Source organism: Anabrus simplex, chromosome 2, assembly GCF_040414725.1.
Source record: "Anabrus simplex isolate iqAnaSimp1 chromosome 2, ASM4041472v1, whole genome shotgun sequence".
NCBI classification, from domain to species: Eukaryota; Metazoa; Arthropoda; class Insecta; order Orthoptera; family Tettigoniidae; genus Anabrus; species Anabrus simplex.
The window spans coordinates 44,053,658-44,078,208 of record NC_090266.1 but is presented as its reverse complement, the minus strand read 5'-3'; the positions used below and the strand labels follow the sequence as shown (position 1 = coordinate 44,078,208).

Genomic DNA, 24,551 nt, shown 5'->3' with positions numbered 1-24,551 from the left:
GCAACATCTGTTCTGGTCTCGACAACATAATCATATACCGTACGATAATATTAAAATACTACTGTAAATTTCTGTTACTTAAGATGGAGCAGTTTTGATTCCTGCCTGAAAGCCCAGTGCCTAAACAGTGCCCTGAGGGAAATGCCGAAAACCTGTTCGGCGATACACTCGAAAAAAGTAAAAAATAAACATCTAACCCTGGACATAATGTAGACGTTTTGCAAGTGCGAACATTTGACGAAATAAGTTCCATCTTCAAGCAGAGCTGTCGAAATGCGCTCTGTCTCCTTCCAATTGTGTGGACACTCTCTGCTTTATGATTTCCACGGATTCTCAAAACAATACCACCCGAATGCGATGCTAAGATGGTCCCTTATGAAAGTTCGCCGCCGATCGCTTTTCCAGTACAGTACTTCCTCAAATTATCGCAATGACAAGATGTTAATGCCAAGATCCGTAAGTATGCCGTAGCGGTCCTTTCATGAGATGCTGTTTCTTGAAAAAATGCGTGATTGAGGATTTAGCGTTAATGGGACTGAAATTTCTGGACGGGTGATCCGGGAAATCTTTTCTTCGAGGAACGGATAATGCAGGATTTTTACAACATGATGTAATTAGGATGCTCGCAGGACCACGTAATTTGAATGAATAATACGGGAAAACATAGCTTCCGGGAACGTGTAATGGAGGTTCTACTGTACTTAATTAGTCACCTCCTCTAACAGGACATTATCCTTGTAACCAACAATCTTTACTTACATACTTATAATAAGGTGGGTTTTGACCACTCCTTACCACCTTTAAAGGTACAAACCTGTTTTCACATTCCTCAACAATTGCTTTAAACCTATCCCAGAGTCTGTTTACATTTTTATTTTCAGTTTTCCACTGATTAATGTATCCACAGTGACACACACAAAATGCTGTCAACTTGTGTACACGGATTTATTTACAATTATTTACAAATTGAATGCACATAACCTTAAACACTGTATCACAAACAAAACACTTCACTCCGAGAACAACAAGGCCGCCATTTTAACAGAACATAAACAAGGCCGCCATTTTAACAACTGCCTGTCACTTCACCATGGTGACTGCAACCACTGCATGTCAACTACCAACTTTAGTAAGCCAATTCACATACTGCAAACACTTGTTAGCACGACACATATCTGGTTAGTACAACTCCTGTTAACCCATGACTCTTACTATACAATAACTTGTCTCTACCTCAAAGACCACCTCTTTATATATGTGCCTTGCCAGGCTTATAGAAAGATACATTTTCTCGTAAATTCTAGAGTGTTTAAGGCCCAGATATAATATATAGAATATTCTACAGAGTTTGCGTGTACCCAGTACCATTCTGGATGTTACAGTGCGTTTCACAATTCTGTAGTGTTGCAAATCATTAATACAGGTAATAATAAATTATATACAGGTTCTTACATTAACTAAACTCATATAAATATCTATATACAACAAATGTTTCATGACATAACCTCTCAAATAATGCAATCGTAAACTAATAATGATACTAACAAGTGGATGTACATCACAAGGCATAATAATAATAATAATAATAATAATAATAATAATAATTCAAGCTTGGTACTTGCATTATTTACCCATGGGCGAGAGAATATTGTTTTTAAGTTATATCACTTATCACACTTGCGTCACGATCATAGTTCCTTTTTTTTTTAACTCCCTCATGCCTTCTTTATCAGCCATATAGTACTGCATAATAGTCCTACTTTTAAGACATTCCTTTCTATCACATTTATTTTTAACTATGACAAAAATAGCTTCATGATCGCTAATACCATCTATTACTTTGGTTTCTCTATAGAGCTCATCTGGTTTTACCAGCACCTCGTCCAGGATATTCTTCCCTGTAGTTGGTTCCATCACTTTCTGAATCAGCTGTCCTTGGCGTATTAACTTATTTGCCATTTGTTGGTCATGCTTCCTGTCATTCGCATTACCTTCCCAGTTGACATCTGGTAAATTCAAATCTCGCGCTTCAGTCTCATTCCTTTCCATGTCGTTTCCCACATAGCTGATTATCTTATCAAATAATTCTGAATCAGCGTCAACGCTGCCCTTTACCGGTCTGTACACTCCAAAGACATAAAGTTGCCCATTATCTTTTGAAGTGTGCCTTACATCTAGAATTTCATGTTTGTCATCTTCTTTTCGTGAGGACATATTATGCTGCTGATGGCGATTCGTTCGTGTGATGGAGACATTAAGCCTCGAGCAGACCCCTTGGTGCTATTCGACAGGGGTAGGCTATGTGCCGGCAACGGATTTCACCCTCTCCCTTCCTACTATCATATATTACGTCATTCATTTCATCTCGTTCTCTCGTTTGATGAGGTTGACGTGAGGAAGGGCATCCGGTCATAAAAACCCGCCATGGCAGATTTATCTTACCTCATACCCAACCCCGTAGAGAAACGGGACAAGGGTTGGACAAATTAATAAAAGATTTACTGTTGTCAATAAATACTTATGTTACTAACACTCTGTGCTCTTTTATTGTGCTGATTAATTTGTATTGTTCCATTTCTAATTGTTATTGATGGAATAGTATGTCTGAGACATCAGTGGATTTTTTTTGCAAGATATGACCATCACCATCGTTAGACATTTTAAAAATGAAACTAGTTAAACGTGTTCTATAAGTACTGATTTGTTGGGTTTTTCTCTTTCCAGTGCTATTCTGGGGTTTGTTCGAAAGAAACAAGCAGAAGAAATGTTGCAGTCCTGTTCGAGTGGGACATTTTTGCTGAGATTTTCAGATTCTGAACTTGGTGGTGTTACTATTGCATGGGTTGGAGGTATGTTTTAATGCTTAATCGTTATTCTTTCCTGTCGGGTATATTGCTGTGATGCGTAAGAATTCTTTCAATAGTTTTATTTATGTATCACCTTTCATTCTGCTTGATATGGTTATTCACTAACACATTGACCATAAGAGCAGCTCCTTGCATTGCTTGTGTTGTCTAGTGCTACAGGTGCACACCCTTTCATAGCCATTGGATGAAGTAAAGTTTATACCATAGCCTCTTCTTTGGAGATGCTGACTAAAATTCAAGTTTGCCAGTGCAGCTAGTGAGTTCTCAAATCATAGGCATGCCTTGTGGTGCTGAAGAATTCAGTATAGGTCAGGGATGGCGAACCTTTTCTAACTAGTGTGCCATTTTATGTCTGGATTATTATTCTCAGCTGTCTGCTGTGCCACTTGCTATTTTCGTTTGTAATAGATACAACCCCCGCCCCCACTCACCACCGCCACCACCGACTTCCATCCCTAATTCCAAATTTTGTTTCATAATATGTTATTACATATATATAGTCCAGCTCCATGGCTGAATGGTTAGGGTGCTGGCCTTTGGTCATAGGGATCCCAGGTTCGATTCCCAGCAGGGTCGGGAATTTTAACCATCATTGGTTAATTTCCGTGGCACGAGGGCTGGGTGTATCTGTTGTCTTCATCATAATTTCATCCTCATCACGACGTGCAGGTCACCTACGGGAGTCAAATCAAAAGAACTGCACCTGGCGAGCCGAACCCGTCCTAGGATCTTCCGGCACTAAAAGCCATACGCCATTTCATTTTTACATATATATATATTGTAATATACCAAATACATGTGATTGCATGTTTCATGGTCGTGTTTTGTGAATACCGCAAAAATACTTAGTAGCTTTGTAATTTATGTTAGGTTTATAACTTGTCTTCACAACGTTCATTGTAGAAAATAGCTGCTTGCAGGCATATGGTGACCCAAACAAAGTAAATAGCGCTGTAGCAAGTTTCTTCATGACCGAAAACTTTTGTGGGAGGCTATTCCACTGTTCAAGTATTAAGTTCTCTGGCTTCTGGAGAGAGTTCTCCATCAACAGCACACTCAATTTTCACTAATGCTTCATGAAGTTGTACAAAATTTTTCACCCATACATGCTTGCTTAAAATTCATTCAACTCCATTTCTAAACTGTCAATATCTAACCACTCAAAAGAAGAAAGAAAAAAAGACTCATTTGTGCAATATCAGGTTTTGAAATAAAGTAAGATAATTTCTCCAAATTTCAAAATTGGGATAATTTATTGGCAATTATTTGTCTTACAAAATTCACAACAATAAAAAGTTACTCACTAAGAATAATTACGCGATGCTGGCATTCACACACAAGCCAAACTTCACTAATTCATTGATGTGGGTGAGCTAATGGCTCGTCGGCCGCATCTGTCATTTATTTCACCTGGCTTCCGGACCTATCAGTGTTGTAGTGTTGCCGTAATGCACGTTCGAATGGAATAGAATTTAGATTTTCGGTATTTATTTCTTAAACCTGAAACACTATGACTGTACGATGCACGAGATATGTATAGTCTATAGTACAAAACGTACATAAAAATTTTAATATGTGCATGTGGTGTGCCACCGAAATCATGTTCGCGTCACCTAATGACACACGTGGCATAGGTTCGCCATCCCTGGTATAGGTGGTAGTCAAGAGCAACCTCACAAGCAGCCCAGACTTACAAACACAGACCCTGTCCAGTATTTGACTCATTCTGGCAAACCACTTTTGTTTTGTGTCTGTGGAATGTATATTATTAATGTTATATTCCAATATTTTCACGTAAAAATATTCCTTTTAAACACACAAGCTAATTTTATTATTCTTTCAATTCTTTTCTGTAGGATTGTATTTGCTATTAAATTGAAATCCGATTTGCTTGGTTTATGGATTAGCATGAAACTTAGCAGCCAGTTAGTTGGCCCAGATATAGGTCCTGGCTCCATTGTGAATTTCAAGACTAGTTAGAAGATGTGGATGAAAAGGCATTCATCCTCAGAACACGACAGAGGGAAGATGTGAGATAAAGTCCCACTTATGGCGGCTAGAGTAGACACACGCAAGCTTAGTGCTGCTGCAGTTTGTGTTATTTGTGTTATTTGTGTGGTTATAATCAGAGTTGTTGCGCTTTACGGTTCTCTGTACGGTTCTATTCAAGTTAAGGAATCGGTGTGTAGAAGTGAAAAAGTGAGTTCTCCTTTTGCTTGGCTGCTAGCAGAGAGAAACTACTACATTCCGGCATTCTCTCTGATTGGATGCTCCATCTTCCAGACTTATAGGCGCCTCCCTACTAGCTCCGAGCCGAACAAGCCTAGGCCTGATCGCTCAGCGATTAGGGGCTTGCTTTGCCTCCTACTACTGGCTGGAGACGTCCACTTAAACCCCAGTCCCAGCACTTGTCGAAATGAAAACAGGCATAAACATATATTGTCAGAATGTGCAAAGCCTAAACAATAAGCTGTCCGATTGTGAACTATCCCTGCCAGACTTCAGAGAAGTTGACTTGATCGGACTTACTGAAACATGGCTCTCGTGCTCTCGTGGGCTAGTGACAGTGAACTACCACTCGGTGCTAATTACAGCTTATTTAGTCGTGATCGCGCTACTATAGGTGATGGAGTGATGCTAGCAGTGAACAGTGCCTTACTGTGTAAACGAAGGACAGATCTCGAACAGAACTGTGAGTTAGTGTGGGTGGAGCTACTTTTTCCTAGACGTCCTGTACTTGTGGAATGATATACAGACCACCAAACAGCCCATTCTGTGACCTTGAACAGTGCCTGGACTCAGTCATTGCAGCTCTCTCTTATGGTGAAGTAATTTTATTGGGCGACTTTAACTTGTCTATAAAGTGGTCTTCTCCAACTACCGGACTGTCAGTTAACAACTGTGACGCAAACGTTATAGACAGTTTTATTAATGGCCTCGGACTGAAACAGTTTAATGTGTATCCAACCCATGGTCCCAACACCCTGGACCTCATACTCTCCTCATTAGAACTTAAAATAACCCCAGGCAGAAACCTTTTCTTGTGCAACCACCAGACTCTCGATGCTACATTCCTCCTTCCCCACCCCTCCTTCAAAGCCTCGGAGCAGGACATCCTACCGCCCTACATACATCTGGCGCCTTGTCGACTGGTCTGCAGTGTGTCGTGCCCTGGAATGCCTTCCCTGGAGTCTGCTCGAAATAGCTGATATCGAATCGGCTCTTGACCTGCTGTACGACTGGCTGCAAGCTGCAACTAAAGACTTTGTACCTGCACAACGGGCTACTACCAGCAAATATCAACACTGGATATCACAAGAGACCAGACTGATAATATTTAATATGAAGAGAGCTTGGCACCTGTGGAAAGACTTCCCTAACCCACACACTCACAATACCTTCGTTAAAATCCTCCGCCACACGAGGTTTATGGTCAGAAGAGACTACAAAACACACGTAGATACTGTCACTGAAAACGTCCACAGCAATCCCAAGTGCTACTGGAGTCTCATAAACACACGGAGAAGGACGGAGCGGATTCCTGTCAGCATGAACCACAACGATGCATCAGCAGGTGGCGCCGATCGCAATGAACTGTTCAACAGGTATTTCTTCTCCAACTTCTCCCCTCCCTTACAAAACCAACCGCTCCCTCCCGTAGGTACAGCTTCAAACAGAACCCTATCAAGCATAACTACCACACCAAGTGAAGCTCATAATCCTCTTCAAACTCTTCATACCAACAAAGCTACCGGTGCTGACACTGTAGGTCCTCTTTTCCTAAAAAATACTGCCAGCACTCTTTCTGTCCCTCTCTCTAAATTATTTAACAGATGTTTTGCTGCGGGCTATTTTCCTATTACCTGGAAACAGGCAAATATTGTTCTACTTTTCAAATCAGGCAACAAATTTAATGTTTAATCTTACCGACCAATTTCTATTCTCCCCACACTATCCCTTATCGTTGAAAAAATTATACACCAGCGTCTCCTCGCATTCACTTTGCCGTATATCTCAACCAAGCAGCATGGTTTTCTACCATCTAATAAACCTGGCCACTCTGCATAGCTTTGCATCACACGCCATTGCAGCTAAATCACAGCTGGATATCTGCTACGTAGACATTTCGAAAGCTTTCGATTCTGTAGACCATACTCTGTTGCTCCATAAACTCTCTGAACGCTTTAATATACATGGCAGTCTTCTGACGCTTCTTGCCGACTTCCTACATAACCGTTGGCAGAGAGTGGTAATATCAGGTACTTCATCCTCATGGTTATCAGTCATCTCCGGTGTCCTACAAGGCAGTACTCTTGGCCCCTTGCTGTTTTCTTTGTTTATGGACGATCTGCCATCCGAACTCAACGAAACAGCGAATACCCTACTCTTTGCTGACGATTGCAAGATATTTAGGGAGATCAGGAATCCAGCAGATGCAGCTCTACTACAGTCCTCACTTAATGCCCTCTCGAACTGGTGCCGAGCTTGGAAACTTATCCCCAATCCACAAAAATGCAGCCACATGACCATGACACTACTTAAATCTTCTCTACCGACATCATATTACCTATTACTAGAGTTCGTGATTTATAGCATTTAAAAGCCAAAGATTTAGCGTTTTGATTTTCAAATTTAGCATTTTGTAGCATCTAAATTTCTCAAATTTAGCGTTTTGTAGCAAACTGGTTAAAAATGGGCATAATTTGCTAATCGAAACAGACTTTCAACCTATTAGGTCGTGTTACGTACATTTAGTGCGTGTTGAAGAGACGTTAAGTACAGAACAAAAATGGCCAACCAGACACCAATGGGATTCAAGCCCACAACATTTGAATTCACTATAGAAAATAAGACAAACATCAACATAAGACTGCAAAAAGTATTAATGCACACACACGAATATGCCTATTTACAAATTTACAAACAATTTCAAAGTGAAAAATACTATTCTGAGCGTATTTATTTATCACAGTACAACACACCTACAAGGAACAGGAATTTCAATGATGATTGAAGTACAACATGCCAGTTGTTTAAACGGTGTCCTCCTTCATTCGAGACAGCGTATCAGTTAAAATTATTATATTGTAGTTGTTCAGAAAATTTCTACATAGACACTGTTCGTGGAGGCCCAAATGCACAGCAGTGCTGCCGAGGCAAAAGGAGGACTGCAAAACATTTTTTTTCTTCAAGTCTTTGATTGCAAAGTTGACACATCAATATAGGCCTATCTGTATCGCTTACATAAAAATGTCCCGATTTGCAACTCTCGGTATGACGTTTGATCGTCACTTTGCTTCTACCCATGGCTACCAGACAATAAAATAAATCACTGCCATACTTTAAAACAGGAACTACTGCTCAACACCAATGTCAAGAATAACCAACTATGGTCAAGGGTCAACACAAAGAGAATGAACATGTGTGCTTGAAAGTCTATTTGTTGTTTGATTGATTGTTCTTTGCAGTGCTCTTTGGCCAGTGAAAGTTATTCCACACATTGAATGCTTTAACCCTTTGGCCCACCGTTACTTGTGAAAGGAAATATTCCCTTGCATGCCATTTATGTATTTTTTCATCACTTTAACATAAATTTGACTAATCTTATACATAAGAATTCACAGAGCAAAGTGAGCTTTTAGCTCGTCTATAGTAACAGGAAACTAATGTGTTTTTTTTCGTAAATATTACTGGTTTCAAGGGAAGCAAATAAATTAGCAAGAAATATACAGGCATAGGCATTGGTTTCCTTAGTAACGTGATCCCAGAGCTGTGGGGTTAGAAATTCATTCCCTACGTCGATTTCTTAGGGATTATTCCCCCCCCCCCTCACTATAGGGCGAATTTCAGAAATTGGTTTGCATGTTACAGAAACGAGATTATTGGCAACAAGATCATAATTCCAAGTATTTTTTTACTAGACTTTTCACCCGCTCTTGTTGCATTCTGGTTTTGTCACGTCGTTTCAATTAGCACTATCATCTCGGAACTGAAATCAGAATCACTTCCATCACTGTCAGTTGAAGAAGAAGAAGTATTTTCACTCTCCAGAGAATCATTTCCACTTTCAACTCACTATTTTCAAGCCCGTTACGAATAACCTCATCCATGCCGCGCTTGGATGCTGCCATGACTGTTTACAATGAGCGACAAACTGAGGTGCTTTTTATTTTCCGTACTTCACCTCAGAGTTACTATGTGCACAGAGAAAATAGCTTCAGTTATCATCTGACATCAATCGGGTAGGCTGCAAAACAAACAGAATAAATCTCTCTGACCAGCCAACCATGATAATGAACTTAAAAGTTTTCCGTGCACCGTGACGAAAGTGTCCGTCAAAGTATGTTACCACCTTACGATCGCAATGGCGCCCTAATCATTCTTTCTCCTGAAATAAATAACATACATATCTTATTTTTAAGAAATATGCATCATTTATTAAAAGATGTATGTTTATTTCGTATAAAACCGAGAGTTTCGCATCTATTTAGCATAAATTGCATAATTTTGCATTTTATCGCTAATTCAGAATCGCTAAAAACCACTTGTATTGGTCATATAAGATGAAGGCACATACACTCACAAAGTTTCGACATATTTCGCATTTATCGCAAATGCTAAAAATCACAAACTCTACCTATTACATGTTATAAATCTCATTTTTGGTCCGTATTGAAAATTTACAATTCAAAAGCAATAAAGGTGTATTTTAATCCACCTATTCAGTACTTTTATTTTCACTTATAGTGGTTACATAATCAGACTATCAGTTAAATGGGACATGTTTCGCCCTCAATTTAGGGCATCTTCAGCCTTGAAACAGTCTTCGTCAATTGCCAACTGTCAACATAAATGTCTTTGATTGATATTAATAATCTACCTTTATTTCCATATTCCCCCAGTATAGGGAACATCTTTTCCCTCGGTACCCTGTCATATGCTTTCTCTAGATCTACGAAACATAAACACAACTGCCTATTCCTCTCGTAGCATTTTTCAATTACCTGGCGCATACTGAAAATCTGATCCTGACAGCCTCTCTGTAGTCTGAAACCACACTGGTTTTCATCCAACTTCCTCTCAGCGACTGATCGCACCTTCCCTTCCAAGATGATAGTGAATACTTTGCCTGCTATACTAATCAATGAGATATTCATTCATTCATTCATTTATTTATTTATTTAGCTTCCATAGACTGTACAATTACATATTTTGAAATATGCCAACAGTATAGGAGTTGTCAAGTGATTTCCTAATACTAACAATAATATATGCACAACAATGAACATTTTGAAAAAGAAGAAGAACAGAAACACCACATACCTCAATGTTAGGACAGCACATCTTAATTTTTTTAAATAATATTAATAACCAATATTTACAAGACAAAATAAAAATATATTGGTGTGGTGTTAATAATGTGAACATAGTCAATGTGACATTAACATATTTTTAAGGCTATATACTAGATTACAAGTTAATAAGTAGTAGCATCATTACCAGCACTTCATCATGTATTCTTCTGTACTGTAGAAGCAGCTACTCAGCAGGAGATTTTTTAAAGCTGTGGTAAATGAACTGACGGGACTAATATCTTTAATCGTATTTGGAAGCTTATTATACAATCTGATTCCAACAGAGTCTACATGTCTCAAGGCAATGGTTTTACTCTTGTGTTCGATAAAAATATTATTTCTTGTTCGCGTCTGGTAATTGTGATTGTCAAAATTCTTTCTGAAGTGATCAATATCTTTTTTCACGTGTAGAATGCATTGCATGATGTATATACTTGGTACTGGGAGTATCCTTGGTCTCTTAAATAATGGTCTGCAATGATCTAACCTGTTACGTCTCAATATAATTCTGATAGCTCGTTTCTGTATTTGAAAAATAACATCAAGATTTGATTTGTAACAGCCCCAGAGACCAATAGCTTAAGTGATGACAAAATGGAAATATCCAAAATATGCCATTCTAACATATTCTTCACTACAACTATTAGACAAAATCCTTAAGGCAAAACAAACAGAACTCAGAGACTTCCCTATTTTTTTAATATGACAATCCCATCTTAATTTTTTATCTATATGGACACCTAAAAATTTTGTGGTCAACGTATTTTCAATTGCATTTGCATTTAATATAAGGTTGTGGTTTTTTGCAGTTTTGTCATGGTAGTTAGATGTCTTGAATTCCATGTATTGGGTCTTTTTAAAGTTCATTGTTAATTTGTTTTTCCTGAACCATGATTCTAACCTAGACAGGACTGTATTTGCTGTAGTTTCTATAGACGTAGGGTCAGGATTATTAATAATTATATTTGTATCATCAGCATACAGAACTGCTGTTTCTACTTGATTATTGTGAGGAAGATCATTCACATAGATCAAGAAAAGAACAGACCCCAAAATACTACCCTGCGGAATACCTAAGTCTATGCTTTTTACCTGAGAGTGATATGTCTCATTATGCCCTTTACTGTTACAATGTGTAATTTCAACAAACTGGGATCGTTTATTCAGGTATGATCTAAACCAGTCATTAACAATTCCTCTAACTCCAATCTGATATAATTTGTGCAACAATATTTCATGATCAACAGTATCAAATGCCTTTGAAAGGTCAAGAAATAGTCCTATCACAGTTTCATCATTGTCAAGAGCATTTACGACCAACTGTGTAAAATGTGATAAAGCAGACAAAGTACTTCTGCCAGCTCTGAACCCATGTTGTGCATTATTTAACAAGTTATATTTGATTAAAAATTTAGTAAGCCGATCTTTCATAGCACATTCAAATATTTTTGAAATAACAGTAAGTATTGATATTGGTCTGTAGTTATGTAAATCGTGTAAGTTTCCACTTTTAAAGACTGGGATAACTTTAGCTATTTTTAGGAGATTAGGGAACTGACCACTAGAAAATGATTCATTGATGAGATAAGTTAAAGGCTGTACCAGATAGGGAGCACATTTTTTAATGAGTTTCGTGGGAACTTCATATACACCTGTGGAAGTTTTGTTCTTCAAAGATCGTATGATTTTAAAAACTTCCAGTTCTGTTACTGGAGTTAACTGCATAGAGTTTTGCACAAAGGTTGGGAGTTCCGGTAATACATCTGATTTATTTGCATTTTCAAGTTTGTATGGTAGGGATAGAAAGATGAGGGTCATTCATTTGTATTCCCTTATCATTTTTTATGGCAGCAACTTTATTTCCAACTGCATGTCTGTTGGTTTCTCCCTTGATTACCTTCCATATGGTTCGTGATTTATTGCACAACTCTTTAACTTTCTTGTTATTGTGCATTATCTTAGCCATCCTAAGAACTCTTCGATAGACTGATTTGTAGTTTTTAACATACTTACAAAAAACCTGGTCACAACTCTGCTGTGCTAATCTACTTAGTAATTTACATTTTTGACTTGAGATCTGTATACCCTTCGTGATCCATGGCTTTTTTGAAGATTCATTAATTACTGCAAGTTTTTTTGGAAAGTGTAATTCAAATTCCGTTAAAAAAATGCTTAAAAAGGTTCTATACTTTTGGTCAATGCTATGACCGAATGTTATTGGAGTCCAGGTCTGAAGTTTAAGGCTTTCAATGAAACTGCCACATGCAGCTGCAGAGAAAAAACGAGTTAATTGTGCTTGCTTTATTTTGGTTGAATGCTTGCTAGCATTCTCAAATTCTAGTTGTAAAATTTGAGCATGATGATCTGATAATCCAAAATTTATATTGGATGCTTGCATTTTAGAACAATGGAAATTAATACAAATGTTGTCTATCGTTGTAGCTGAGGTGGCAGTTACCCGGGTGGGTGTAAAAATTAAGTGTTTTAGATTACAGCTTTGAAGAACATGCAGTAGTTGTGATGTTGATGGAAGGTTTTCTTCAGCAAAATCTATGTTAAAATCACCACAAAGTATTACTTCTGCGCTGCTATTCCTACCGAAAATGTTATGAAGGACTTGATCTAATTTTTCTAAGAAAATTTCCACATCAGCATCCGGTGAACGGTACACGGTTAACAGAATTACCCTTTTACCATAGGGAAGCTTAAATTCCACTGAAGTTAGTTCAAAATCTAATTCAGAATTATGCACTTCAAGATCCTTCCTTTCTTTACATTCAATTCCTGACTTAGCAAAAATACAAACTCCCCCATGCTCTTTATTAACCCGACTGTAATTACTTGCCAGATAATAACCTTCAATATTAATGAGTTCAAGTTCATCATTATTACACCAATGTTCATCCAAACAGATAAACATAACATCCTGTATTGAATTTAAAATTACTTGTAATTCTAAAATTTTATTTTTAAGACATTGAATGTTCTGATGAAATATTTTGAACCGCCTATTCCTACCCTCCAAGTCATTACCGGCATTTAATTCTGGACCCACATTTTCGATTGAAATGTTATTGGGTCCAGAATCTAACACACGTTTCCCGGACTATGTAGTTCTAGGACAGTCTTTTCCTGATCTTTACTTGTAATGATGTTACTTATTAACTTGCTTACATATTGCTTCCCAAGTCCATTCAAGTGCATGCCATGCCTCGTATGAGATGTTCGGTTTAATTTACTAATGTCTAACAGTGTAACATTTTTGAAATGACTACATATTTGCCTGAATTTCTCATTTGTGTCCTTGACAGCTTTATTCACAATTGACCAGTCTGTTAAATCATGTCTATGGGGTACGTTTGTCACTATCACATTTGTATGTGTCAGCTTATCTAGAGTCCTTTTCAGAATACTTGCAGCCTGATGGCCTTCATTTCTTGCTACGTCGTTGGTTCCACCGACAATAACTATGACGTCGTTTGACGAGAGTTCATCAGCATTTCTCAAGAGGGGTTTCACTACTTCTGAAAAGGGGGCACCTGGTTGAATAACACCTGTCACTTCACTGTCGGCTCGCAACTCGGCTATATTTGCTGAAAGGCCTCGACCGTGACTATCACCAAACAGTTTCACTTTCTTCTCCTTCCTTACTTTCTTGATCACGTTATGGGCGTGAATTCGGCGTTTTTTCGTCGATGAACTCTCATCTCGGGAGAAAGAAGTGCTTCCTTGCTCTTCCCGAACTTCGTGTAAAACGCTGAATCTGTTCGTTACTGTAGGTTGATTTCCAGATGAATTAGGCCCTGTTTGCGACACTTTCCTGTGTCGCGACGTAACCTCACTCCACGACGCGCCAATACCATCGCATTTTTTTTAGTTTTTCCACCTCTTCAATCAGATTTGTCTTTTCAGATCGTAACTTTTTAATTACAAGGTTTGCTTCTACCAAATCCTTGTGTAGCACTTCTATTATTTTGTGTAGTGATTCAACAGTTTCATGGACAGATGAAGGCGTCATTTTAGGCCTACGCACACACTCGCGTTCGTAGATATTACCGGTACAAATGTCCTTTTCTGGAGATAAAGAGTGATTACTTTCACTACTGAGAATACCTTGACTGTTCTTCTCACCATCTGTAACATTTTCTGTACATCTTACAGCACATTTCAGTTCGTTTTCTGACAAAAACCGGGAACACTCATTACTAGCTTGCACTGCCGACGCCATGTTTGCAATCCTTCCTGTTCCCTTGCTTATACAGTAGATAGGTGCAATTACTGCTTTTGTCCAATCTGAAGGTACCTTACCAACACTCCACGCTAATTTTACTACTCTATGAAGCCATTTCATCCGTGCCTATACTTCACCATTTCAGGTCTAATTTCATCTATTCCTGCTGCATTATGATAATGGAGTTTATTTACCATCCTTTCGACTTCCTCAAGCATAATTTCACCAAAATCATTTTCCTCCTCCCCATGAGCTTGGCTGTTTTCAACACCACCAGGCTGATTTCCTTTTACATTGAGATGATGTTCAAAATATTCCCTCCACCTATCCAGTGATTCCCTGGGCTCTATTATGAGTTCACCTGAATTACTCAAAACACTGTTCATTTCCTTTTTCCCCTCCCTTCCTGAGATTCTTCATTACTGTCCAGAATGGTTTCCCTTCTGCTTGACCTAGCCTTTCCTGATTATTACCAAAATCTTCCCATGACTTCTTTTTGGATTCAACAACTATTTGTTTTGCTCTGTTTCTTTCATCTATGTACAAATCCCTGTCTGCCTCGGCACTTGTTTGGAGCCATTTCTGATAAGCCTTCTTTTTACGTTTAGAGGCTGCTCTCACTTCATCATACCACCAAGTTATTCGCCTTTCCCGTCTTTACACACCGTTGTTCCTAGGCATTCCCTTGCTGTTTCTACTACAGCATCCCTGTATGCCACCCATTCACTTTCTGTATCCTGAACCTGCTTACTGTCTACTGTTCGAAACTTCTCACTAATCATATCCATGTACTTCTAATTTCCTTGTCCTGGAGATTTTCTACCCTTATTCGTTTGCAGACAGATTTCACTTTCTCTACCCTGGGCCTATGGATACTTAGTTCACTACAGATCAGATAGTGGTCTATATCATCGAAAAATCCACGAAAAACTCGTACATTCCTAACAGATTTCCTGAATTCAAAGTCTGTTAAGATATAGTCTATTATGGATCTGGTACCCCTAGCCTCCCATGTGTAGCGGTGAATAGCCTTATGCTTGAAGAATGTATTCGTAAAAGCTAAACCCATACTAGCACAGAAGTCCAGCAAACGCTTACCATTCCCATTAGCTTCCCTATCTTCCCCACATTTACCAATCACCCTTTCGTATCCTTCAGTTCTATTCCCAACTCTCGCATTGAAATCGCCCATTAGCTCTATTCTATCCTTGTTGTTGACTCTGACCACGATGTCACTCAATGCTTCATAAAACTTGTCAACTTCATCCTCATCTGCACCCTCACATGGTGAATACACGGACACAATTCTTGTCCTAATTCCTCCAACTGACAGATCTACCCACATCATTTGCTCATTTACGTGCCTAACAGAAACTATGTTGCGTGCAATGGTATTCCTGATAAAGAGCCCTACCCCAGACTCTGCCCTTCCCTTTCTAACACCCGTCAAGTACACTTTATAATCTCCTATCTCTTCCTCGTTATCTCCCTTTACCCGAATATCACTTACTCCTAGCACATCCGGATGCATCCTCTTTGCTGACTCAGCCAGTTCTACCTTCTTTCTTCCATAAGCTCCATTAATATTGATAGCTCCCCATCGAATTCCATTTTGTTCGCCAAGTTGTTTCCAAGGAGTCCCTCGCCTGTCAAATGGGAGTGGGATTCCATTACTGCTATAGGTCCGAGGCTTGCTTAAAATGTTCTGAGCTTGGTAAATTCATGAAGCAGGATGCTACCCTACTTGCACATAGTCCAGGTGAGGATCTCTCCTCTTAACGGGTTATGGACCACCGGTGAATTGTATAGTCCTAGCCGCCTGAGCACAAGGAGGGCCATGACTAAGAATATGTCCAAGATGCCCACTTCCATTCCATAGCAACTGGTATCCCGACTCTCAGGACCAGTTACTAGGCCACTCAGCTGTTGCCCATGATTCACGCAGTAGGACGTGACTACAGTAACCCACAAACATGAACCATATGCTCACAAATACATCAGTGGCCTTGAACAAGTTTTATGTATGACATTCATGTTTGTGCTTGTGTTAACGCCCTCATGTCCTTGGCATTATGCTATTATCACTTTGGTATTCCACTAACAATTTTAAATGAACTATTTTAATGAGAATTTTAATGGAAGAAGTTTTAGTCTCTGACAAGATTATAGTTTAATCATTGACAGTGTTTCCATTAACATGTTTGTATAATGTATCATTTTCACATTATGTCCCGATTTTTAGTAACTAGCTAAACTTTTAGCTTCCATATTTTATATTAGATGTATTCTGAAGATTGTTTTTAGGCTGAAGATGCCCTAAATTGTGGGTGAAACATGTCCCATTTAACTGAGAGTCTGTTTATGTAACCACTATAACTGAAGATAAAAGTATTTAATAAGTGAATTAGAAAAACACCTTTATTGTTTTTGAATCATATTATCTACTCGACAAGCCGATCACCGTACTTACGCAACAGCGTGACCTAGGTGTAATATTCAATACAAAATTACAATTTAAGACCCACATGGAAACATATACAACCGAGGCTATGAAATTACTAAGCATTCTCTATCGCTTCACAGAAATTTCTGACCCCATTGCTCTCCGTCACTTCTTCCTCACTATCATTCAACCTCTCTTAAACTACTGCTCTCCGATTTGGACAACAGCCTCCCCCTCCAATACTAACCAGTTATCCAGAGCAGTGTCCTTCTTTGCTGCAGTTGTAAGGAACAGAAACCCCAAGCTCAGACATATGTCTACACAGCAGGTATTAATGGTGATTAATATGTCCCCGCTGCACATCAGGCGACAGGTAGCTGACCTGAATTTCCTCCACGGGATCTTAAAAGGGCATTATCCCTCGGAACATCTTGCTTCACTCTTATCTCTGTGTTCCTTCCCGCTCCACCAGAACCAAAGACCTTCTCCACATTCCCTACACTCAACACTCAATACTTCAACGATCTTTCCTAATCCGCCTCCCAACACTCTTTAACAATATTAATAGGAGACAAGAGCTTGACATAGTATCAAATAAAATCATATTCGAGAGGGGTGTAAATAGTCTCTTACAGATATGTTGATGTGAAAGGATTACACCATCGTCTTGACTCACGACGACTTGGCTATGGACATGGACATTCTCATGGTTTACGTTTTGGACAGTTGTTATTAGTAGGCTGTGTACCTGATTTTGTTATATTTTGTTATGTTTGTTATATTTTATTATGAAAGTTTACGTTTGTTAAATAGTCTGTTGACAGTGCAAGTGAAATTTGCTCAGTGTAGCTGTATCTTGTGATTCGTGAATAAATAAATAAATAAATAAATAAATAAATAAATAAATAAATAAATAAATAAACTAGATAAGGCTTACCATGCCTGTAGAAAGCTGTATGCTTCAAAAAATCTGTCGATGAATGTCAAACTAAGACACTACAATGCAGTAATCAGACCGTCAGTCCTCTATGCAGCAGAGTGTCTATATTTAACTAAGAAGACCCCACTAAGAGCCCTCGAGGTACAAGAAAGAAAGTTCCTGAGACGGATAGTGGGACCAAGAATTTTACCAGATGGAAGCCGATGGTATCAACCAAATCGTGAGCTATATAAACACCAAGAAAATCTCATAGATGCCATCAGAAGAAGGCGACTGGCTTTTTACGGACACCTATCCAGAATGGACTCAAATAGATTATCTCATAGGATCTTCAAGGCTGCTAACAAGGGCAAAGCTACTGGGTTCGTGTGGATGAAGCAAGTGGAGAAGGACCTTTCGGAACTCCACATAAATCAAAACGACATAGCTGATCGGAGTAACTATCATACAACTCTTAAAACTAAATCCTTTGTAACATCCCTCACAGAAGTTACCCACAGACCAAAAGACGAGACCAGGAAATGGTCTGAGGAACGTAAGATTGAATTTAGCCGGAAAATGAAGGACTACTGGGCCATCAGGAAAGCTCGAGGTACCAACAAGAAAACAGCTGCCAAACCAGCCGCTAAGAACACCAATTGTGGCAAACAACGACGATGACTTCAAGAAACAGCTAAAACACAAGCACCGTGGTCCATAGATGGCCCTAACGAATTTAAAAAAAATTAAAAGAAAATCATATATATGGATGATTATTGCTTCATTCTCAGTCCTAATCCTAATTTATTAATTACATGGATACAAGACACCACAGTTGACTTCACAAGCGTATAGTGTAAAGAAGCACTTGACCTTGATGTTGTAATAAAATCTCATTTTGGTAACGTCATATGACGGGGCGAGTTGGCCATGCGGTTAGGGTCGCTCAGCTGTGAGCTTGCATCTGGGAGATAGTGGGTTCGAACCCTACTGTCGGCTGCCCTGAAGATGATTTTCCATGGTTTCTCATTTTCGTACCAGGCAAATGCTGGGGCTGTACCTTAAGGCCACGGCTGCTTCCAGCATATTCCTAGGCCTTTCCTATCCCATCATCGCCATAAGACCTATCTGTGTCGGTGCGACATAATCGTTAGAAACTGAGTCTAACCATCGTCATCTTGATCTCTCTCTACTTTTCTTACCCACCATAACAGAGTCCATTATTCTCCTAGGTAACCTATCCTCCTCGATTCGCCTCACATGACCTCACCACCGAAGCTGGTTTATGCGTACAGCTTCATCCATAGAGTTCATTCCTAACTTAGCCTTTTTTTTTTTTTTTTTTTTCTAGGGGCTTAACGTCGCACCGACACAGATAGGTCTAAAGTATAGATAAGAAATGTGTTTTTCCACCATTCAATACACAATTTATTTTAATAGATTAAACTAGTTCCGGTTTCGGCTCTTTAACGGCCATCATCAGCTAGTACATGATTTGTTTTAGCCATTAGACAATTCACAAGTTGTTATTGTATTAGGCATCCGGATGTCTAATGGGGGATGGAAATGTATACAATAGCATATAATTAAAATATCAATAGTCAGGGTAAAAAGTTACAAATTAGAACATGAGTATGTAAAACATATTAAAACACACAGGCCACAATATATAACATTTAAAAAGTTTCAACACATTAAAATGGTACATATAGGTAGACACTTGTTAAAATTTTTCAATTCATGCTACATAGATTCCATTCTTCTGTCCTCTGTGCAGTTCCTTTACTTCTAAGTTATGTTGATTTTAGCTGCGTAAGGTAATCTTCGAGAACATTCTGAAACTGGTGTACATCTTATTGATATGGGCCTTTGTCATGAAGAAATTTTGTTGTGTTATATATCCCAACTTGTGATATACTATGGCAAGTTTCAATATAGCAAACAGCAGGTCTCGAGCTTGTATTTAGAAGTAGTTGGTGGCAACACCTCTCTCGTCTACGTTTGTTGTTGTAGTCTGTAAAGATAAGGTGATATAAGTATGCCGGTAGTGTGTGTATGAAGGAATGCCTAGTGTGTCTATGGAAAGAGTACTTACTATAGTTGTTGTGGAAGTCTTGTGCCAATGTGTTTGAAGGCTTGTTGTGTTCTACTGCGAGTGCGTCTGGGGCTCATATTAGCTGTGGAGGGGAAGAAGGAGTGGCCGCAGGAGAAGTAGGGGCGGGGTCAGGCTTGTGATTCGTTGGTTTGTTAGAGCGTGTGTTTACTATTTTGAGGTAATCCTTCTTTAATGTCGGAATGGCTTTGTCAAAAATGATACTGGTTTTTTCAGTAATATCATTAATGTTATGATTGGGGTTGGCGTATTGTTTTAAAGAAATAATAATAAAATAATAAAACAGATAGATCTTATGGCGACGATGGGATAGGAAAGGCCTAGGAGTTGGAAGGAAGCGGCCATGGCCTTAATTAAGGTACAGCCCCAGCACATGCCTGGTGTGAAAATGGGAAACCGCGGAAAACAATTTTCAGGGCTGCCGATAGTGGGATTCGAACCTACTATCTCCCGGATGCAAGCTCACAGCCGCGCGCCTCTACACATACGGCCAACTCGCCCAGTGCTTAGCCTTTATCTCGTAATTCTGAGTACCCTCCTGCCATTGTTCCCACCTGTTTGTATCAGCAATCATTCTCGCTACTTTCATGTCTGTTACTTCTAACTTATGAATAAGACATCCTGAGTTCACCCAGCTTTCGCTCCTGTAAAGCAGGATTGGTCTGAAAACTGACCGATGTAAAGATAGTTTCATCTGGGAGCTGACTACACTTTGATTCAATCTCACTGACTATATTACCATCCTGAGAGAACACACAACCTAAATACTTGAAATAATCGACCTGTACTAGCTTATATCGCCAATCTGACATTCAGTTTTGTTGAATTTCTTACCTACTGACATCAGTTTAGTCTTCAAAAGGCTAATTTTCATACCATACTTATCGCACCTATTTTCAAGTTCCGAGATATTAGACTGCAGGCTTTCGGCACAGTCTGCCATTAAGACCAAGTCGTCAGCATAGGCCAGACTGCTTACTACATTTCCACCTAACGGAATCCCTCCCTGCCATTTTATACCTTTCAGCAGATGATCCATGTAAACTTTTTGCTATTTGCTTTACGTCGCACCGTCACATGTCTTGCGGCGACGATGGGATAGGAAAGGCATAGGAATGGGAAGGAAGCGGCCGTGGCCTTAATTAAGGTACAGCCCCGGCATTTGCCTGGTGTGAAAATGGTAAACCACGGAAAACCATCTTCAGGGCTGCCGACAGTGGGGCTCGAACCCACTATCTCCCGATTACTGGATACTGGCCACACTTAAGCGACTGCAGCTATCGAGCTCGGTCCATGTAAACTACGAATAGCAAAGGTGAAAGATTACAGCCTTGTCTAATAAGCCTTGTCAACATAAATGCCTTTGATTGATATTAATAATCTACCTTTAATTCCATACTCCCCCAGTATGGCAAATATCTTTTCCCTCAGTACCCTGTCATATGCTTTCTCTAGGTCTATGAAACATAAACACACAACTGCCTATTCCTGTCGTAGCATTTTTCAATTACCTGGCGCATACTGAAAATCTGATCCTGACAGCCCATCTGTGGTCTGAAACCACACTTGTTATTATCCAACTTCCTCTCAACTACTGATCGCACCCTCACCTCCAGGATGCCAGTGAATACTTTGCCTGGTATACTAATCAGTGAGATACATCGATAGTAGTTGCAATCCTTCCTGTTCCCTTGCTTATAGATAGGTGCAATTACTGCTTTTATCCAATCTGAAGGCACCTTACCAACACTCCATGCTAATCTTACTACTCTCTGAAGCCATCCTTTCCACTTCCTGAAACATAATTTCACCATCATCATTTTCCTCCTCCCCATGAGCTTGGCTGTTCACAACATCACCAGGAAGATTTCCTTTTACATTTAGATGGTGTTCAAAATATTCCCTCTACCTCTCCAGTGATACCGTGGGATCTGTTAATTCACCTGAATTACTCAAAACACTGTTCATTTCCTTTTACCCTCCTTTCCTAAGATTCTTTATTACTGTCCAGAAAGGTTTCCCAGCTGTTTGACCTAGCCTTTCCAGGTTATTACCAAAATCTTCCCCGACTTCTTTTTAGATTCAACAACTACAGGATGGGTGGGAAGTAGCTCCCTAGTTTTAAATGTCCTAAGTGTTTTGTTAACAAATATTTTCACACGGAACAAGTTGTGTTCAGTTCTCCGGACCATGAGAATGTGTGTACCACACTAAAAGTCCACATATGCCCCTGCGTTGTCGACCAAACGACGTAAATGTACAGGAATGTCATCAGTTGACTTCTGTAGGAAATTCTGAGGTAGATTTCCGAGGACAACTCTGATTCTCTCCTGTAATTCGTCCAGTGTGCGTGGCTTAGTTCGGTACACTTCTTTGGCCCAACCCCACAAAAAAGATGTCATAAGGGGTGAGGTCGGGACTTCTAGCAGGCCATTCATGTGGTCCTCGCCGTCCTAGCCAACGTCCTGGAAAATGTTCATCCAGCCAGTCACGAACGATTATGGCAAAATTAGGTGGTGCTCCATCTTGCCGAAAAATATCAGCAAAATTGTCCCATTGTGTTATCACTGGCTGCACATTTTCATTCAGCACCTGGTGATACCGGTCGCTGTTCATGGTGTCTCACAATATGAATGAACCAATGTTATGATCCGCAGTCATACCGCACCAGACTGTCACTTTTGGTCGATTCTAGAATTTTTTGACTGTCGTTCCTGGATTTATTTCTGCCCAATATAATGGGGCTTCCATGAACTCCAGACAAGGTCCTTCTTTAACACAACACGCACTGTATGCCTGCTGACTCCACTCTCACGAGCTGCCTGGTGTGTTGATTTACCAGGACTGCGAGTGAATAACTCCCTCACTGCCACTACATTTTCTGGCGATCGCACTACCGAAGGTCGTCCTCTTCTTGGTTTATCCACAACTGACCCAATTGTCATTAGCATTGTGTGACAATTCCTAAGGGTTTTAGGATCAAGTGTGGCATGAGGACCATGATCAACCCGCCACTATCGCTGAACAAGGGCTACAGATCGCTACACTTCAAACCGCGAAGCAACCTGGGCGTGCTCTTTTAAAGTCAACCTACCTGCCATCTCGTCGTTCACTAGAAGAAGATGCTACTGCAAATCAGGGTATTCTCAGGGATACTGTAACAAAACAACTTTCATTAATAAATCTCAACAATTATAAAACTTATGGACATTTAAAACTAGGGAGCTACTTCCCACCCTCCCTGTATTTGTTTTGCTTTGTTTCTTTCATCTATGTACAAATCCCTGTCTGCCTCGGCACTTGTTTGGAGCCATTTCTGATAAGCCTTCTTTTTACGTTTGCAAGCTGCACTCACTTCATCATTCCACCAAGATATTTGCCTTTTCCCATCTTTACACGCAGTTGTTCCTAGGCATTTCCTTGCTGTTTCAACTACAGCATCCCTGTATGCCACCCATTCTCTTTCTATATCCTGAACCTGCTTACTGTCTACTGTTCGAAACTTCCCACTAATGTATCCATGTACTTCTGTGTAATTTCCTTGTCCTGGAGATTTCCTACCTTTATTTGTTTGCAGACAGATTTCATTTTCTCTACCCTAGGCCTAGAAATAATTAGTTCACTACAAATCAGATAGGGGTCTGTATCGCTGAAATATCCCCAGAAAACTCGTACATTCCTAGCAGATTTCCTGAATTCGAAGTCGGTTATGATATAGTCTATTATGGATCTGGGGCCCCTTGCCTCCCATGTGTAGTGGTGAATAGCCTTATGCTTGAAGAATGTATTCATAACAGCATAACCCATACTAGCACAGAAGTCCAGCAAACGCTTCCCATTCCCATTAGCTTCCATATCTTCCCCACATTTACCAATCACGTTTTCGTATTCTTCAGTTCTGTTTCCAGCTCTCACATTGAAATCGTCCATTGGCACTATTCTATGCTAGCTGTTGATCCTGACCATGATGTCACTCAATGCTTTATAAAAGTTATCAACTTCATCCTCATCTGCACCCTCACATGGTGAAAACACTGAGACAGTTCTCGTCCTAATTCCTCGAACTGCCAAATCTACCCACATCATTCGCTCATTTACGTGCCTAACAGAAACTATGTTGCGTGGGATGGTATTCCTGATAAACAGTCCTTAAAAAAAAAAAAACCAGAAAAACTCATGTTTGTATTAGTACTCCAAAATGTCAAGTTGAATGGATTAAATTGTCAGTTTTAAATTCTTCTGTTTTAAATTGAATACATCTGAATTTACAGTGCTATTAATCCATAAGTTTGAGACTTTGAGGTCAGCAGCCTGCCTTACTTTATGTTTATGTTACTTGTGTAGTCAGTCTAATAATCTCTGTAGTTGTGGGATCTGTACTTACAAATTTGGATTTGGATTGAGGATGAAGCAATCACCATCCATATATATGATGGCAGTGAGACAGCTTTTACCTCACATTTTTTTCTCCATTGTGTTCCTGAGGCTGCATGCATTTAGCTTTAGACGTCTTAAAATTCATGACAGAGCCAAAAATTAAACCTGTGCCAACTGGTTGAAAAGTTGCATGTTAAGCCATAAACAGTCAGTAACAGTCAGGTTTAAATTCTTAATGTAGCCTGA

General features: G+C 39.5%; 1 protein-coding gene across 3 annotated transcripts in view; it reads left to right on the top strand.

Annotated features, from left to right (window-relative positions):
• Positions 1–24,551, top strand: part of Stat92E (Signal transducer and transcription activator Stat92E) — a 522,273-nt gene that overhangs the window by 404,955 nt on the left and 92,767 nt on the right. For all 3 annotated transcript variants that reach the window (XM_067140262.2, XM_067140261.2, XM_067140263.2), the window contains exon 14: positions 2,725–2,849. In XM_067140262.2, the coding sequence (XP_066996363.1) occupies positions 2,725–2,849 (125 nt within the window). The remainder of the gene's footprint in view (positions 1–2,724; positions 2,850–24,551) is intronic.